This window comes from Salminus brasiliensis, chromosome 2 (genome assembly GCF_030463535.1).
Source record: "Salminus brasiliensis chromosome 2, fSalBra1.hap2, whole genome shotgun sequence".
Lineage (NCBI taxonomy): Eukaryota > Metazoa > Chordata > Actinopteri > Characiformes > Bryconidae > Salminus > Salminus brasiliensis.
The window spans coordinates 36351693-36371313 of record NC_132879.1 but is presented as its reverse complement, the minus strand read 5'-3'; the positions used below and the strand labels follow the sequence as shown (position 1 = coordinate 36371313).

The 19621-nt window shown below is 40.3% G+C and overlaps 1 protein-coding gene across 1 annotated transcript; it reads right to left on the bottom strand.

Moving 5' to 3' along the window:
* Nucleotides 1-3987: 3987 nt before the first annotated feature.
* Nucleotides 3988-17405, bottom strand: lrrc17 (leucine rich repeat containing 17). The gene is made up of 4 exons (XM_072673831.1): nucleotides 17249-17405; nucleotides 11755-12601; nucleotides 8188-8343; nucleotides 3988-4791 (listed from the first exon to the last, which is right to left on the bottom strand). The coding sequence occupies exons 2-4, from the start codon at nucleotides 12488-12490 to the stop codon at nucleotides 4382-4384; spliced, it is 1302 nt and encodes a 433-aa protein (XP_072529932.1). The 5' UTR covers nucleotides 12491-12601; nucleotides 17249-17405; the 3' UTR covers nucleotides 3988-4381.
* Between the last annotated feature and the right edge of the window lie 2216 nt (nucleotides 17406-19621).

The following is a 19621-nucleotide window of genomic DNA, read 5'->3' as shown; positions in this document are numbered from 1 at the left end:
TGGCATTCATACCCCCCCCCAGAACTGACCACATGACGTTTGTTTTGGCCATGCATTTGAATTCTCATGTTGCTTGTTGGGGGAGTTATTTTTGTAGGTAGATGGTGGGTGTTGAGAGTGAAAAATTGACATACTCAGCTTCCCAGGGTTTACAGCACCAAGGGGGGTTTATTATATGTAACTTTTAACATCTAATCAAGTCTAAATAAGTATCACATTTCTTACATTCTTTATTCTTTGTACATTATGTACAGTAATGTCTGGCAGAGTTGCTCCTTTCTGTATGGCCTTCAGTTCGCCTTTGTTGTAGCTTGCTTGTATGATGTGCCTTTCTTGTCATTTTATGAATAACCCCCCCTATCTCTGTCTAATAAGTCTCTGGAAAATGTTACTGTATTTCTGTCTACAGTCATTGTTCTACCACTGCTGCTCTGTTGTCAAAACAAAGCAAAAACGATGAATGGATATTTTTACAGTTGAGCCTGGCACGATTTGGGTTAATTAATGCAGCTAATTAAGAGCCTTCCCTTCCATTTGTCAGCATCAGTAAATACTGACAGTATTGGAAAGAGTGCAAAACAAATCCCATGAAAATCTTTTCATGTCTGGTTCAAAGAACAGAGTGGAAAATTAGAGCAGTTATACTCTTAAAGGAAAGACAATTGGACATCAAACACTGAAAAACCAAAGACTTATCATTTGTCATGTTTTATTAAGTAGCAGAAAGTAATAACATGTATTTAAAGCACTGTGTGGTTTTCTCCAGAAAAAAATTAGAGCGCCTATCTGCCTACAGCCTAGACCAGGATCCCACGGCTTGTGTAGAGCCATGTAGCGCTGCAGGCAGTGCCTCCGTAAGATTTCTACTAAAAAAGAAATCTGCATCTGGTTCCGTTCTGTACAGGATGAAGATAGACTGCTGGCTCAGACTCCTGACCCCAACCCCCCACCCTCAGCTCCTCCCATCTGCATATGTTGAGGATATGGAAGTAGTTCACTAGCTCAACCCCCTCACGGGAAGGCCCTCCCTCAGGATATTACACTTTTTTTGTTGCTATGAGGGGGAATGTACATCAAAGGAGTCTTCTAGCACATGTGCATATGTAAAGTTTTGCGCATTGTTGCACTCCAAGACGTATCACCCAGATATGTTACGTAGGTTACGCTGGAAGTCAGAAGGGCCATGTTTGCGCATGGACTAGTGCAAGTAAGTCAAGGCAGCTTGACATGTTGAAAGGCATTTAAGATTACATCATAAGTCTTGAGGTCTGTAAGAATCAATGAAATAGTTATATAGATGGATAGAACCCTATTATGTTAGTATTAGGAACCCCAGGTCTAACATAATGCTAACAATACTCTGCACTCAACTGGCATCATAAGGCTGCAAATTTCAACAGAATACAAACACTTTTGTCACTTTTAGGGTATTAATCAAATTACAGTTGCAAAAAAGGGAATATTTTGGAGTGACTTGGATTGATTGCTAGTAAATTACTTTGATTACTAAAGTCACAATTAAAGACAACTACATCTAACCAGACTAATAACACAAACAATTGTACTGTTCGTGTCTTTTATTGAGCATGTTGAGTGAATATTCATAGTGCAGGCTAGAAAAAGTAAGTCAATACTTTAATATTATACTTTGCTGGTTCTCCTTCAGCAGCAATCACCCCAAAAGTATGTTGCCTGTAGCTGCAAAAAAAATTGCACAATGTTAAGGAACAATTGTGGACCATTCCTCCCTGCAAATCAGTTACTAAATATTTTGAGGATGACTTGCGTGCACAGCCCTCTTCAGGTCATTTCACTGCATCTAGATAGGGTTAAGGTCAGGACTCTGACGTAGCCATTTCAAAACACAAATCTTTTTAAGACAATCTTTAGTTCATTTACTTCTGTGCTTTGAGTCATTGTTTTGTTGCTTTACCCAATATTTCTTTAGCTTGAGGACATAGACTGCTGCCTCTACATTTTCCTAATAAATGTTTTCATACACATTTGAATGTATTGATCCACCAGTGAGCGCATGGCTTCAGTTACTTTTCGTTTTAGCTTGCTCATATGACGTGTCTGAAGAAAATCCTTTCCCATCATTTTATAAATCAGCTTCCCTCTGTCTAATAAGTCTTCGGAAAATGTTAGGGATGATGTTTTGGCTGTAGGTGTTCTTTTCTTTCCAAACATAACATTCTGTATGTTGTGCAAAACAAATTCCAATTTTGCCTCATTTGTCCATAGAATATTGTTTTTAGCAATGCTTTTGTAGCCTTTTCCAGCGCCATGCATCTCTATAACACATCTTCTGAGTTTTTTTGTAAAAAATGGTATATTAACAATTAGCCTCATTTTTTTAGCCTGCATCATGGATGTTTACTCAGTGTGCTCAAAACAAAACGTGAACAGTACTGAACTGTTTGTGTTATTATACTATTGAATACCATTGAGAATTAAAGAATGACACTCAGTACTAGATGTGTTGTCAGTGATGAGTGACAAAAAGCATGCATGACCCAAAAGCTTGACTGATAATTGGCAAATAAATAAATAAATAAATAAATAAAATATTATGTAGTAATATGGCTCCTGCAGTTGGCAGTATGTGGATTAAAAGGCTATGGGTCAAGCCATACCAGGCTCTCCTGGCCTGACCTAAATTGGCTTATAAAAAGACATCATGAAGATATTATGCTATTTAAAAACTCACATAACCACACAACTAACCACAAACCCCCCAGGTCTCATGCTCATTGTTCTGGTGACTGCCCAAAGGATTTTTCTCAAGAATTTCCATGGCTTCGTGCATCGTCCTTTTGATCATTTGGATTCCACCAGTACAGTGAGTAGCCCTGTACCACCTCCAAACTTCACTGTAAAAATGGTATTTCAGGTTCATATGCAGGGCAGTTATTCCATTACACAGCATGTGTTGCCAGACGGTCTAATTTTGTTGTCATCTGATCACACAATATTCTTTAAGTAAATAGTCTTCCACATCTTTCTGGAAATCTTTTGCAATGGTCATTGGCTCTTGAGCTATTTCTTTGACTACAACCAATGCGTTTTTTATTTGGAAATGTATGTTTTGAGGAAATTGAGGGTGACATGTCATAATATTTATAACAGCATTATATAATGTACTTGTGTGTAAATCTGACTCTTAACAACTTATTTCTCTGGAAAGCAAAACATGAAATTATCCTTTAATGCTACGAAACCCTAGCATAATAACAGGACACGTGTATATACAGCTATACTTACTTAACCATCTTAAATCTTGCTTGACATGTTGAAAGGCATTTAAGATTACATCATAAGTCTTGAGGCCTGAAAGAATCAATTAAATAGTTATATAGATGGATAGAACCCTATTATGTTCATATTAGGAACCCCAGGTCTAATATAATGCTAACAATACTCTGCACTCAACTGGCATCATAAGGCTGCAAATGTCAACAGAATACAAACACTTTAGTCCTGTTTAGGGTATTAATCAAATTACAGTTGCAAAAAAGGGAATATTTTGGAGTGACTTGGATTGATTGCTAATAAATTACTTTTGATTGGTCTGATTGTTATCTAAGTGACTATTAAAGACAACTACATCTAACTAGACTAATAACACAAACAATTGTACTGTTCGTGTCTTTTATTGACCATGTTGAGTGAATATCCATTGTGCAGGCTAAAAAAAGTAAGTCAGTAATTGAATATTATACTTTGCTGGTTCTCCTTCAGCAGCAATCACACTAAGTATTCTTTTTATTTAGAAATGTATGTTTTGAGGAAATTGAGGGTGACGTCATAATATTATACTAACAGCATTATATAATGTACTTGTGTGTAAATCTGATTCTCAACAACTTATTTCTCTGGAATGTATGTGTATATACAGGTATACTTACGTAACCACCATAAATAAAAATCAGCTTTTATTAATTATTATAATTTTTTTATTATTTTTTTTTTTTTTTTACAGAACAATCAGTTAGAAAATCAGAGAAATAAATTGAAAGTGTTTCTTCAATTATTGTTATACAAAGAACTGAAACACACCTACTAAAACTAACTGCTGAATTGAATTTGAACAAATCACACAACTGAAACAGGTGAGAGGGTGAAAACATTAAAAGGTTTGAGTTTCCCACACCACTGCTGTATCAATAAGTGTCCATAAGTTAATTGTAGGTTACTCTAGATAAGAGTATCTGCTGAATATATAATATGTATATGAATAAGGGCTTTGAAGCTGGACAGTCCTGCTGCAAAGGTTTTCCCTCTTCTGACATGATACACATGAATCAGAACTATGTTCTATGGCAAAGGTAAAGAGTCCATCAGAAAAAAGAGCAGAAATCCCTCCAGGGGAGTCCTCTGTTTAACTTAGCCGAATGATCTCAAATTTCTTGGGTCGGTTTCGGAGCGGGCTGGGCAGCAGATTGGGCTCCTCGTCAGTCTCTGCATAAAGCTCCTGTGAGGTGGTGCCCGCCTGCTGGCTCAACTGCTTGTCTTTGGGACATTCTGCGTTGTAGGTTTTAACATAGTTCTCCACAGGCCAGCCTTGGAACTCCTCAGGCTCACTGCACACCAACCCTGTGTGGGCAACGGCTGGGTGGTGCTTCAGCCAGTAGATCAGGTAGTGGATATTGTAGTCACAGATCCAGGGGTTGCCCCCCAGCGACAGTGTTCGGAGATAATACAGGTCTTCCAACACACCGTAATTGAAGTAGTGCAGGCTGTTGTTGGAGAGGTCCAGCTCTCGCAAGTACAGGAGGCCTGCAAAGGCAGCTGTGGAAACAGAGAAAGACCCAGTTGAGGTGATTTGGGTCAAATGGGTCTGTTGTTCATCAGTTGCTGATCTTATTGCAGAATGTTTTTGACTGCATGCCATCATTAGCCTCTGCTTACCACATTTTGGATATTTCACTGCTAACGTTTTCAAGATAAAATACTGTGGTTCTTCATTCCCTCCACAAAGTTCTAATTATGTTTGTGTGTGTTTATGTATCACAAACAGTCATAATACATTTCTACATGGCCATTTCCCAACCTCTCACAATAAAACAGGCTGTTTTTGTTACTTTACCATTAAATGGGAACCCTGACTGTTAAGACAAATAAGTGTGCCCACTGCTATTATTTTGCATTACTTGGTTAATTATTATTATTATTATTATTATTATTATAAAATAAAAATGTGCAAATGCACAAACACATAACTTGTCTAGTCTCTGTAGAGAAGTACTGCCAATAGAATAGCTCTCTGGAGCAGATAAACATGAACCTATTGGCACCATATCTAAAGCCAGGCATGGCCTGAAGGAGTATAAGGCCCTTCAGCACTGAGCTGTGGAGCAGTGGAGCTGTGTTCTCTGGAATGATAGATGGTACTCCAATACTTGTGGGATGAGTTAGAGAGTTAGGGTTGAGGTGGGTGGCAATTGTCCAAAAGCCTGACCTCACAAACGCTCTTGTTGAGAAATGCTCCTCCACAATCTAGTAGAAAGCCCTCTCTGGGCAGTAGAGACAGTTGCTCCACCAAAAGCAGGATAAACTGTGTTTAATACCCTTGATTTCTGAAAAAACAATGAATGAGCAGGTGTCCCAGTACTTTTGTCCATATAGTTTATGAAAATGAACTGACAGAGGTTTCACGGATAAACCAATGGAAGCTGCATAACTGTTATTACAACAAGGCTTGCAATGCATAAATAAATCACTACATATTTTTGCTGTGTGCTGTGATCCTCCAGACCACAGATGATCCAACTGTGTTTCTGAGTGTTTGGATGAAGTAGAGTACAAACTTAATGATCCAACAAACTTAAGTAATGTTGGTTAAAAACAATGTGTTTAACCATGTCACCCCTTAAACAGCCTATGGGACACCTGCAATTGAAAAAGTGAGAAATTTAAATTTAGAATCTCTGGTGTCTCTGTAGAGTTTAAGGGTGTTTTCTACCTACAATCTGTTTGCTCTGGTCCGAAATAGTTAACAAGTTCAAAAACTTGGAGCATTTTCCCCTTGGTTTGGTTTCACACAAAAAATCTGAGTGTATAAATTTGCATCACAGCAAATCACGTGAGAATGTTCTCTCTGCTTATTGGTCAGACCTGTCTGGGGTGGTAGCAAGAAAGTGAATACAGGAAGAAAGTCCTGTGCTCCAGACTAGGGCATATTTCTGTGTACTTTATCTGGGCAATATACCAGTTCAAACTAGCATTTAGCTTAAACTTGCATAGCATATCTGATCACATTTTCACCAAAAACAAAGAGTTCATTTGGGACCGGACTAAGACCAACTCCTCTTAAGGGTCTAGGTGCGGTTGCTCTGGTCCACATCTGAGTGCAATTACTGTGTTCACCCCTGCCAACACTAATCATACCAGGGGTAAAAACAAACCATGGTCAGATTTAACTGAACTAAAAAGTGCAGGTGTGAAAATGCCCTAAGAGTTTAAACCTGCTGTGGATGGGGGCCAATCACAAATAGTCCGATGTGCTGTGTGGACATCCTGGCTAAAATGTTTAATTTCACAGTGTGAATGGTCTCATCAGTCGAAATCTAGACGTCTTGCATGCTTTCAAGTAAAGAAGTTGAATGATCCCGTGTGTAACAGCCGCGGTCTGGCCGTATCTGTCCATCATGCCCCTCGGGGATCACTGAACAACACACCCAGCCTGTCCGTTCATTATACAAAATCAGATTACAAGCAGTCCCAGCTTTGAGGCAGTTTTGGAAGGCCTGGGTGTCTTATAATTATTTCAGTTTGTAAATGGTTCTCTTGTTTTCTGCTTTCTGTGTTTTTTTATTTAGAGAGTGCAGTCTTTGTACATCTGAAAACTCATTCAAAGACAAATTTGCTATAACTGAGCTCAACCTAATGATAAGAGGCCTTAAGATGATTTTAATGAAAGCATTACTGTCAGCCTCTAAGGACCTTGTTAAAATGAGCATAATGAGGCCGCCTCGCTCTTTCAAAATCTGCAGCTGAGAGGAGAAATGTCTGCTCAGCAGGAAAACGCATGGGGCCTGCGAGTTCACTGCACATCCAGCTTTAACAAATCCAGTTTAACAGTGTAAAATAATAGGTGTGAGGGTTTATGGGGTTTTTGATTGCTTGCTGAGAGCTTACAATGTAACACTGCATGGATCCAGTGTAGTGTTTTGATGCCTTCAAGATTACATTTTGGGTTTCAGACATGTTTTGCCTGTATGTGTTACTCAACATGTCATTTTTAAAGTAGCACATACATGCAGGCTACTTTTTACTTATGAAAGGCGAAACAAAAGCATTCATGATTGCAGCTCACAATACATATGCAAACAACTCCAAACGACAATCAAAAGAATGGTTCTAACTGCCAGCTTGCCACATTGCCATCAAATGCTCTATCAAATCCTTTCCTTTGTATTTTTGTTTTTGTATGCACTGCAGTTATTTTGCATTAATTCTGAATTAATTAAGTCAGTGTTTCCAGTCTGCACAGAGCATCAGTATCGGGCTGGTGTCAGTAGAAAATGCCGGATAGAATTTTGCTGATTAATCTGACGCAATGCAAATACATCCAGTACAAATCTATACTGTAACAACACACACTGCAGCCTGTGGGGTGTTCGAGTGTTTTAGTAGTTTGAGTATCATAGTCTACTTTTAGATGATACAGTTTTTAAGCTTAGAAGGAAAAAACGGTACTTTCACTCAATACCAAACCATCATGGTACGGGAGTCACAGTTCAGTACATGCAATCACATTGATAAATACATGGCGTTAATATGGTAAATATGAAAATTTGCACATGCCATGGTAGCCGAAGTCTTGTTTGCCCCCCCCCCCAGTTCAATGTTAGGACAAACTTTCTACTTGTAAGCAGCTTTTTTTTTTAGGTCTGATGGCGATGTGTAAATAAAGTAGTCATTACTATCTATAGTTTACACCAAGATTTCTTATCCCATATGAATCATTCATGAACATTTCAGGCATTTAATGTTGAAACGTAATCCCATTAGAATAGTAATTAAGTCATCCTTCCCAACCAGTGAGAGCACATCAAACTGTAGTTTGCCCACCATTTCCAATAGAATTTCCAATAGGGCCTAATCTGGAACCCAACTGAATGACCTCTCAATGATTACAGGTGTCATTGTCACATTTAGCCAATGTACATTAGATTAGATTACCTGTGTCAATGCGTTCCAGGCCGTTGCTACTGAGGTTTAGGAATTTCAGATCTTTGACAGCAACAAACTCTTTAGGCCTCAGCTGTGTGATGCTATTAAAGGACATGTCCATTTTCACAATGCTGTCTGGGATTTCAGTTGGAATTGTCTTCAGCTCTGGAAAACAAAGAGGCATTGTTTGTTAGCTGTGAGTGTCATAAGGAGCAGTAGATCATGCCTCTGATTGGGTCACAGCCAAGAAATAGGCTGAATGTGTTCTTTGAAGGGCTGCCCAGAAGAACTGCTTTGGCTTTTCGACAAAACATTGTATGGCAGAGGGTTTCACGTGGACTTTCATGGCACTTTAAAGACCACTTTGCTTCTTAAAATGATTTCCAGTAGGGTAGCCATAGATGGAAACATCTGCCACAGTAATTTTGGAAAGTGCTGTACAGTGTGGTCAACGTTGGTGGTCCCTAAAAGCCCAAACTCATTCTTGTAACACTTACTGATAATGGAGCTAAAAAAAGACGATTATCTGTGTTGTCCAATGTGTATGGAATAGAGAGCAGAAACTAATTGCCAAGCACAAAAGAGGCAGCAATCAGCAGCCATGGAGTTCTCCCTTTGTTTATTTTATGAGAAGTCTTGGCTTGGTGTCTTCTCAAACATAGCCTGTAAACTTGAGTCGGGTCCAGCGATCCGTTTTTGGTCTTGTTTATTTATTACTCCATTGAATGAACTGCTAAAAAACTTTAGGGCCGCTTGAAGTTTTAGTGGCCCATGTGAGGCATCAATCATCTGACAGTGTAAGGAAATATCATCAGGAAGTGACCATGTAGGCAGTAGAATTCATGACGTGATGTGTAAAACAGAGTCCGACAGATCTTCTTCTCATGACCTCACCAGAACACCTACCTAATGGTTGAACATTATCAGAACCAGGGGTGTTAGCTGGGGTGTTAGACCCTTTATATTCTCTCTGCTGGCTAACCGGTATAGCTTAGGTAAACTGGTAGGGTTTTTCCCAATGAAATCTGCCAGCTTTTTAATACTCCATTCCAGCGAGGCTTCGACAATGTACGTTTCCATATATAGAGAAGTGCCTCACTCTCTTTGGCATCTCCAACGTAAATCATCTTCTAACTTTTATCTACAAGCATCCAGTCCTACAAACCATCCAGTTTCCAAATGAGTAAAATAGTCAGATCATTTGTAAAATACCGCTCAGTCTAACTAGACCGTGTAGCATGGTGTTCATTTTTCTCTTCATGTCTAATGGGCTTCTGAATGATGTGTGAGAGAACATACAAGACATTACAAATTGAATGAGGGGAAAGCCTGTAGAAGAAATTAATAACACAGAGCTATCGCTCTTCCTCTGCTAACTCCTCCAAGATTTCCACACTGGAGTTTCACTTTTCTGCTGACAAAGAAAATCCCTAGCCAGTTATCTATTAGATCCCAGAGCAAGATGACATCACGGCACAAGAGAGGGCTGGAGTTTCACGGCAGTTTCCCTCGGCGCCAGTGCTGACTCACCTTTTCTGACTGGGGCCTAGGAAGCCCAGATTCTTCTGTAATCCATTCAACTTAGAGCCTAAGCTTCTACTACTCAAGTTGGCCCAGCCTGACTGCGATACATCTCTCTGTACTCTCTGTCTCATAGCTCTCTGTATGGCCATTACATATTTTATGCAGAAAGTCTGTTTGGAACCATCCCAACAGCGCATGTGTGTCCTTAAGCTAAAGATTCAACATCCTAAAGTTTTTGGGCTGTTAAAACTGGCCTTGTTTTGCCTGATAATGTCACACTTATCATCCATATACACTATCTAACAAAACCTTTCCAGACAGGACCCATGGTGAATTCCATTTGGTGTACAGCATTGGGCTAGGGAAGCTGTGGAGCAGTGTTCTCTGGAGGTATAGAGCACACGTATAGAATCCATGTTTTTTGGGATGTACTGAAATGTGAAATTTGAAATGTTTATATATGATATTTGTTTAGTCTTAATAAAGCTGTAAAATAAATCAAATGCATATGTTTTAGTGCAGTAGTTCATCATTACCTTAACATTATTATCTACAAATTTAATTATCTGCCAATCCTGACATGATTTAAAGATTATTGTGCAAAACTAAGATTTTTGCTTTTTATGTCACAATAATGATATATTTGATATTACGTTAATGAGATGTTAAACCTCTTATTGGTATGGCTGTGTATGTGTGCATGCTTTTAACATAGCAGTGCCATCCTGCCTGAAGGGTGGCACAGTGATATGTAATTTGTAAGTGGAAATATGGCACTAAATTATAGTTGTAATTATGTTGTAATTTTGTCCCAAAAGGAGCTGTTTAGAAAGTTTGTAGGGTGATCCAGTGCCTGCAATTTGGTACAGAGTAAAGCTGGTATTTTAAGTAACTCTGGAGATGGAGTAATGATGTCACTGTCTTCTCCAATAAGAGACACTACAGTATCATGAGCAGCACACACAAACTACTTTGTTGTCAGACTAAAAGGGAAATTATGCATTTCAGTGCCTCTGACAGGCGTCTTTTTACTAAGCTCTTCTCTTGTGATCAAAGCAGGTCTGCTTCCTCCACTGAGTACCATAAATATAACAGAAACTGCCATTGAAAGATTTAGTAATTATGGAATCAATGAAGCATCATTGTTCTGAATGAGATTATGGACAGAGACAGAATGGGGGTTTTATGTGGACTCAGCTTCTGCTTTGTCCCTAATGTCCTGGGCTTGGATCTGTTTAAAATAAAATACTCAGGGTTTTGTAGAACTGATAGTGCCTTGATATCAGTCTGAATGTGGCATTTATGTAGCCCCTAAAGGGACGACCAGATGTATGATCTGGAAAACATAGCTCCATTTCTTCCCCAAGAAACTTCTATTTCATTATAATGCCTGAGTGGACTGCCAATTGTCAGTTTCCAGATGTTCAGATGTCTTTTTGCTCGTAGAATGAGTCTTGCCATGTACTTGCTTATGAAAATTGTAAATCAGGAGAATGTCCAGTCAGGAGGATGTGGAGGATGTCCAATCAAATACAGTCTCCTTTACTTTCATAGTGCATTGTAATATGTAGTCAATGTTGTTGTCCAGAATATAAAAAAATCTTTAGACCACTACCTTGCAATGTAGCAGGATTAAATAGTATGTTTAAATGAATATCACATAGAGGCCATGTTCAAGTGCTATGTTTTGGGCTTTTCCTACCAAGAGTTAAAGGGGACAAATTATAAAAAGGTTTTCATTGCTTGAGCACATATATTTGGGTATCTATAGTGCCTACCAACTCACAAACTATTTAGCCATTCAGATTTAGCTTAGCTTAGTGTGTCACAAGCCATCCTACTAGAATTGCACCATGCCCATCTGAGTAACTCCACCCACAACCTTTGCGAAGGCAGAGTTTCAAAAGAGAAGAGTGAAAGAGAGAAAAAGAGATGTGAACTCAAGGTGAAGTAAATGCTAGCTAGCTAACACAATCAAGGAAAACTGAGAATAAAAGTACTTTAAGAATCCCTAAATAATGACCTTTTGGAGACTTAAAAAAACACTCTCACCTCTGCCCTTGCAGTCCAGCAGTGGCTTGGGAAAGACATATGTGTGACACAGTGATGTCGCGTCAGGGTGTTTTTGTATCCCTGGTGGCATTGGGAGTTCTTGAGCCTCCACGGTAATAGAGCACAGGAATTTTGCATCCAGCGTTTTCATCTTCTGGCCCCTCAGTCCTGATGGCTCAGCACACTTGGCAAAGGTTCCCATGTAGCGGTTGCTGGGAACCTGCAGGAAGCGCACAAGGCTGTCAAGCTGACAGTTGCACCTCCAGGGGTTATCATGGAGGCGTAAGTATGTGAGCCGTGGCATGGGGATGAGCATGGCCTCAGTGACCACGTGCAGGTGGTTGTGTTGCAGCAGTAGTGTCGTGAGCTTGCTGAGTCCACTGAAAGCACCCTCCTCAATGAGAGAAATCTCATTCTGCTGTAGATCCAAACTCTGCAGGTTCCTGAAGTGGCTGAATGTATTGTCCTGTAGAGCCTGGATCCTGTTCCGTGCCAGCAGCAGGTGGTCAATGTCCTCTGGCCATCCAAGGAGGACAGCAGTCAAGCGGCGGTCCTGGCAGTCCAGAAACTTGTCTCTGCCCTCAGTGTACTCCTTACAACTGACCGTAAAGCGCTTGACAGCATTTGCCCTCCCTCTGCCCCGCGCCCTTTCCCTTCTTCCCCGGCCTTCCCTCCGTGCCTCAGCCCCTTCAAGCGCCAGAAGCAGTAGCAGCAGCAGGGCGGTGAGAAGTTGCATGGTGAAAGCTGCAGCTGGCTCACTCACTCGAGCCCAGTCCCTGGAGAATCCTCACAGTCTGGAATCTGGAGAGCTCACCTCAGTCAGAGTGCACGGGTAGAGCTGCAGTCCCTAAGCAGAAACAAAAAAGTAGACAATTAGTCAGTAGATGACAACAAGTTTTGTCATTGGCTGGAAAGCAGGGATTGAGAGACATATTTTCTTAACCAGATGTTTTTATTCAGTCTTTCTAACATGTCTGTGATAAGCCTGTGAGGCTTCAATGAGTTCCAATGTAAAACTCTCATGGACCTGAAATAGCCTGTCATGCTTGTCATGGTGAAACAGGTTTTCTGATCAAAGGTTCTGAAATCATGTTCATAATATTGTAAAACATGACATCTGTGCTGTAGAAAACTCTTTAAACCACTTTAATAGGATTTAAATGTCTGGATAATTGCTGTCCCCTGTGATTACAAAAGTCTGCTTTATTGTTGTTACTATTTTATTCGGCACATGGCCTCTCAATAAATATTTCCACTGTGGGCTAGAGCAGTGTCTATTTATGATACAACACACTAACAAAGACGAACGGTGACTCTGTGTTTTGTGCTGCAATGGCAGTTGGGGCCGTCTTGCACGAGCTATAGAGAATTATAAGCCCCTTGTGTGATGTTAGGCAGCAGGCACAGTCTCACATGCCTGCCAAGCCACAGCCTCCCCTGGCTAACAGCGTCCATCTGTATTCCCATCAACTCTCTACGTTGAGAACGCATCAACAGCATTCAGCGGATTTTTCCACTCAGCCAACCCAGGTCCAGCAGGTGTTACAAAGAGATTTATTATCTACATGACAAAGCCTATCGTTATGTCAGTGTGCAACTAAACCCCCTACAATTGCACAGGAAGCACAGAGCGATGTAAATCTCAATTCAGGCCTAAATGAATTTCAGCTCCTTGTCCGTGTGTTTGTGTGGAAGGTGAATCTCGATGCCAGGCTATTTCAGTCTGCACTTCGGTCTATTGTAAACCAGGCTAACCCTAACAGGCATTCCGATGAGCTCAGAAGCTGTGGGGTTGGGGGGCCATTCAGGGCAGGCTTGTAGTGAGCCAGCTTAAGGTTGGTGCCCAAGGTATGGCTGTGCCAGTCTAAACACACTGGCATATGAGGAACACATGGAGGGATGTGGGTATGCTGTCTGGAGCCAAGGGGGTGCAGGATGCAGTCTTCGCCTTGGATCTGTGAGACTACACTATTCGCTTAAGCTGCAGCAATTAGTTGATTAGGTGCTGATGTTAAGTGTGATAAATGTTGATTACTTAAAAACAAACACACTATAATGGTCTGAAGTGCACATTTCATCATTCACTTCATTGTATATTAACGTAGTGATTTTGTAAAGTAATTGCTGACCATTTATTTTTTCAGCATGCTCACAAAATGAAAAGGGCGGCTGCTGTTTTCTAATTGTGTAAGAAATTAAGATATTTAAATTGTTTATGAAGGAGGTTTACAAGATTTTAAATATATATTTTATATATGACAGTAGTATCATAAATGCAGTCATTGAACCTTTATGCAACACACCACAAGACATATAGGGGTCATTACTGCATCTAACCTGCTACATCATTAACATAATGCTACGTCACCATAGTGCCTGTGGTGACCCCCCTGCTGAGCTCACCTACCCAGCCTCATAGAATGCTGTTCCAATCCTACATTGCTTTCATATATGCAACAAATGACAATGATTGAAGAACAATCTTTTGTCATTAGTGAGAAATTATTCGTTTTTGCACTCATTGAAGTGCTGCTATTTTTTAAAATGCTTGCATAGTTAGCTAACATCATTTTAAAAGATTGTGACACAAACATTTCTGCCAACTTTTCAATACCTGGGGATAAAATCGCTAATAACAATGTGTTATATCTAAACACAAAAAGCTAAATAGCTATTTAGGTGTGATTATTTGAGGAAAGCATAGTTAGCTAGCATAGTTTTGGTTGTGTGGATAACAACCACTAGGGTCCGGCCAGACAAGCACACCATGCAATACTACTAAGAGTATTTGAGCCAGACTTCTAACACTACATGATTCAAGCTTAAGTTGCTGTGGATAAGAGCATTATCCAAAAACATCTCTTATTTAAAGGGTAGCACTGTGGCACTTACGTATGTATATTTGGCTAAACAACATTTGCTGTATTAAACCAAACAGACTGCTTGGCTCTGAAATACATTAATGAAACCCAACAAAAGCTTAATAACTAGTGAGCTTGGTCATTCCCACCATTCTGTGAAATAAGGCGTTAATTTAAAAAAGCTGCTTAGTCATTAGGCCAAGAGTATATCACCAAGAGTAGCAGGTGACTCAAGGGACCAGCACGCTCACAACAAGGTATCTCTAAATGCTAGTGATGTTATGACAAAAAAAGTGAGTAGAGTCTGCAGAAGGCCTAATAGTTCAATTAGCGTTAAGAATTAATTGCACCTCTAGAGTCCAAAGCCCTGCTTAAACATAACTCTGCTAGCAATCTGGCTGGCACCCACTATAAAGCCGGTTATGTAACAGCTCCTCCTCCCTTACTCCACAGCTCATACAATAGTTTCTCACACTCTCAATAATTCACTTCAGTCCACATAATCTACTGTGTACAGGTTTATCAGCAAACCGAGCTGTACAGGGACTCTTTTACCACGCACAGCAACATTACAGATCAATAATTTAGAGAAATGGTTTTTACAACCACTGTAGAAGGCTGTAACATTGCCAGCGGGATGACAAGTCTCTTGGCACAGCTCACTGCTGTGATAGATAACACGTCCCTGAGAACAGAGTTATGTTCCTTTATGGCTATTTTCACAGGTGAGGCTCACAGATATATGTGGAGGATTAAATCTGCAGAGTGTTTCACTTCAATAAATCTCAGTAATAGAGACATAATGCACAGAGTGCTTTTTACTTATTCAGCATTAGCAAATGCACCACAAGTTTTTTAAACTTCAACCAGTAAAAATATTCATCTGGGGACAAGTGGTTTCTCAGGGACCTCACACCGTCCAGTTTGCGTCAACCCAAAAGCCACTGGTTTATGGACCCTTATTCATTCAGCGTATCAGAGTAGGAATGCTGACCTATGATCAGATTCCACTCTAATTCACAGTAATTTTATGGACTGGAACAGATTCTTGATCAGCACTCCTACTCAGAGAACAGCATTGTGAACACTGTGAACTCAGATCAGCGACTCCAAGACACTTGACAAATATGATTACGGCATATACCTAGTGTTGTATCTGCACACTGTCTAGAAGATAAAAGAACACTACAGTGCTCTTATGGGCCGATCAAAGTACAGTCTGGAAGAGTGAATGAACGAGCAGAGATTTTCTCTCTTGGAGCTTCTCTGTCTATAAAGTCATTGTGTGTCGAAGACGGGGGGGGGGGGGTCAGCACGCTCTGGGTTACATAAACTCTACTGAAAAAGTAGCAGGCATCAACAGGATTGGAGCAGTAGCACAGTTCAGCCAGCACAACATAGTTCTTGTGCTTTCCACTTAAGCCTCGGCTTACTTTAATAAGGCAGGTGCTTGAAAAGTTCAGCAGGGAGCAACGCAGGACAAAGTGACTGTTCATGGTGCAGTGAAAAAGCAAGAAGAGGGAAAAGTGAAGCCTTTTATTCCTCCTCTTTCAGCAAACGTCTGAACTGAAAAACTGAAAATCCATTTTTTTCAGCAGTTAAGATTTTATCCGACTTGCCTGCGGTCTCTCACACACACCAGCTACACCCCCAGGCACGCAAGCATGACCAAATACATCCATCAGCAAAATCCAGAGAGTGGGAAGGACTGAGACAGACAAAGAATGAGGAGAAAGGGGAGAGAGAGAGAGAGAGAGAGACAGAGAGAGAAAGAGAGCGGGAGAGCGAGCTCACGTAGCCTCCAGTGCATAATTAAAACCATTTGAGTTTTCCTGCAAGGACGCGAAAAAGGGTCATACAAGCACTCTTTTCATTTAACTGTAGTCCAGTTGATCACACAGGGTTTTGACTAAAATGACAAAAGTATAAAAAGACAAAAATGCCATAAATAGTATCACTCTCTTTACTCTACAGAAGTGCTTTGACTCATTCAGATGTTTAGCAGGCATATCAACCCCCCCCCCCCCCCACACACACACACACACACACCCCACCAGACAAGAAGCGAAGACAATTGGAATGAGACAAATCCCTGTGAAACACATCTCCATAATCTACACAGTGTCTACTTTACGCAGTTCAGTTCAATGAAGTTTGTCTTATTGTAGCCACTGCATTGAGAACATTGCTGCCAAGGCACAGTAACTACTTGTAGGTGAATACACTCAGAACTAATAGTAGTTGTAGAAGTGTGTGAAAACAGCAGAGACCATTTAGCATATGTTTCTGAGCGATTACCTGAGGCTGTTCCTTATTACTCGTCTGAAGCGGGGTGCTGGAGAGCCACCAAACACATTTACACTTTAAGTGAGTGCACGCTTGCTAAACCAACTCTCTGAAGATGCCCATATTCCAGCAGAGGTGGTCCATGCTAAACTTGAAGTGCAGACAGTGTGCATGCAAGAGCCACTGCACCCTGCAGTTTCACAGCAATCAAAAATCAAAATGTGGAGAGTACTGTAACAGCTTATCCACTATCCCCCAATGCAACAGATACACACACACACACATTTCCATGCATGCATGGACACACATACACACACACACACACACACATACACATGGACAAGAACCTGGTCACAGGGAAGCTCGGTCAGGCGTCATCCAGGCAGAGTATCCAGGGTTCCTCTCGCTTTGTGCTGGATCCTGGGACAAAGTCTGCTTGCTCAGTTCTGTCTGCGTGTGTCTGCACGAGAGTGTGTATATACGTGGGTATGTGAGGGGCTGCAAGCAGTGTGGTTTTAAATTACAGTGTGACTCCTCAGCGCAGGCAGCCTAACCCTCATATTCAGCAGAGGAAAAAGCTGGCCCGCCTCCAGACTAGCCTACCAGTCCCTTTGTGTCTCTGTGTGTAAGTGTGTTAATGAGCTTGTGGCAGAAACAGTTAGATAAGCCTGATTAGACTGACTTTACATGACTCTGACTGAATGGACATAGTTTAAATGTGTACATTGTTTCCGCATGGAAAATACTGTAGATCAACGCAGTGACAGGCAATTGAAACTTCATTCAAAGACAAAACAGTGCAGGGAAATGATGTGCCGGGAAATTAGCTCAAACTAATGTGGGGTAAGATGTACTATTGGCTTCTCATGTAGGTAAACCTGCTTTTGGTTAGCTTCTTGTATTTCCCTGGCAGTGTCATTTGTGAATTTAGCAATCTGAGAGATGTTTCTCAAGATTTACCCAGAAGACGTTTTTGGATCATGGGAGTAATATTTCTTTTCTTATTTGTGTGTGTAAGTCACACGCTTTATTCTGTACTTTTTTCATTAATAATATTAATTACGCCCCATCAAAAACTATAAACATATGACATTTGAGCTTCCTTTTAACCACACTGAGAGGTAGAGGTAATATAAAGAAATACAGAGAAGAAGAAATATTGTTTTAAAAAATTTAATTAGTAGAAATGCATCAAGTACAGCACATCGGCTACAGAAAATTGCAACATCATTACAGAAGATTTTGGGGAAGCCTAAATCTCAGACAGAAGACTGAGGCCTTCAGGGAAAGAAGGTTGTAGATGCACATGGATCTGGGAAGGGATGTTTAAAAACCAAAACAATTGGAAATGAGCCATTCCTCTGCCCAGAAAATACACTAATGTCCAAATATTTGTGGACACCCATTCAAATGAATGCTACTTTAAGTGACATCCATTGCTGACACAAATGTGCAGAAGCACACACACATCTGGTCTAGACCCTGTAAAAGAAGTCCAAAAGAACAGGACTCTCTGGAGCAGATAAACATGAACTTGTTGGCACCATGCCAAATGCCAGGTGTGTCCAAGAGGGAGATAACACCTCCAGCACTTAGCTTTGGAGCAACAGAACTGTGTTCACTGGAATGATGGTTGATGCTCTATCCAATACGTTTGAAATTAGTTGGGGAGTTGGGGATGAGGTAGTGTGGCAATCATCTATCATCCTCAACTTAATAATGCTTTTGTTGCTGAATGCAATCAAATCCTTACAGCAATGCTCCAAAATCTAGAAAGCCTTCTCCACTAGACATTAGAGACAGTAGATACTCCAACAAAAGCAGGATAGTCTTTTTATTACTCTTGATTTCACAAGAAACAATGAAGGTGCGGGCGTCCTAATACTTTTGTCCATTTACTTGTGAAAACATTTAACATTCAAAACAACTGACTACATGACCTGGTCAGGCTTTTCTTACAAGTTTAGCCCAAGAGCAGGCTGCAAGGACATTTGTGTAAAGTTAAGCTTTTCACATGTGAACTAAGTCAGTTTAATGCATTTGATTTTCAGTGCAGAAATCAACCAGCTGCATTCAAACTGAAGACAATAAACCCATTCATCTGGGTCATAAAAATGCTTTCACAACAAGAATTTGTATCATGTTGAGCAAACATGCTGTGCAGCTTCTTCTTCAAAAAGATGTTGTGTTACAGTGTGTGCCTAATTAACACAGCTGCATAAATCACATTCCGACCAAAAGATAAGATTACAGGCTCTGTGCTTTCAAGTGTTTCAAGAAATTCAGTGTCCTTGAGCCTGAGATGTCTGACAGATTGGTCAGATTGGTTATGCCAACTAATGAACTTCCTTGCTGTCCGTACTGATTTTCTGCAAGAAATCAACAAACCAAAGAAAAAGAACAAGGTTTTTGCCTTGTCATGGGATCTCTTCAGTCAGTGTTTTCCAATAGCTATTTGTAAATGTCTCTAACTGGGCCAAACCTGACTGTTTCTATGAAGGCTTGTGTCTCTATTTGTTTTTTTACTTATTGCTCTGTACACTGTGTCAATAATGCTGGATGAATGGGCCAATAGAAAGGCTCTAAAATACTTGGAATAACCTCTTATTTTACTTTGACATCTATTCAAAGTTAAGCACATTTTTGCCTTCTCTTATAAAGTCACTGTTTTTTCTTGGCGGTGACGATAATATATAAGTAGCGGTGCTAATATTACATAA

Bases quoted from the DNA above. Each gene is read 5' to 3' on its own strand.
- lrrc17 (XM_072673831.1), bottom strand. From the start codon at position 12,490: ATGCAACTTCTCACCGCCCTGCTGCTGCTACTGCTTCTGGCGCTTGAA. The intron at 8,344-11,754 runs GTGAGAGTGTTT...TTTGTTTTCCAG, and splicing joins GCTGGACTGCAAGGGCAGAG to AGCTGAAGACAATTCCAACT. The intron at 4,792-8,187 runs GTAATCTAATCT...CTGTTTCCACAG, and splicing joins CCTGGAACGCATTGACACAG to CTGCCTTTGCAGGCCTCCTG.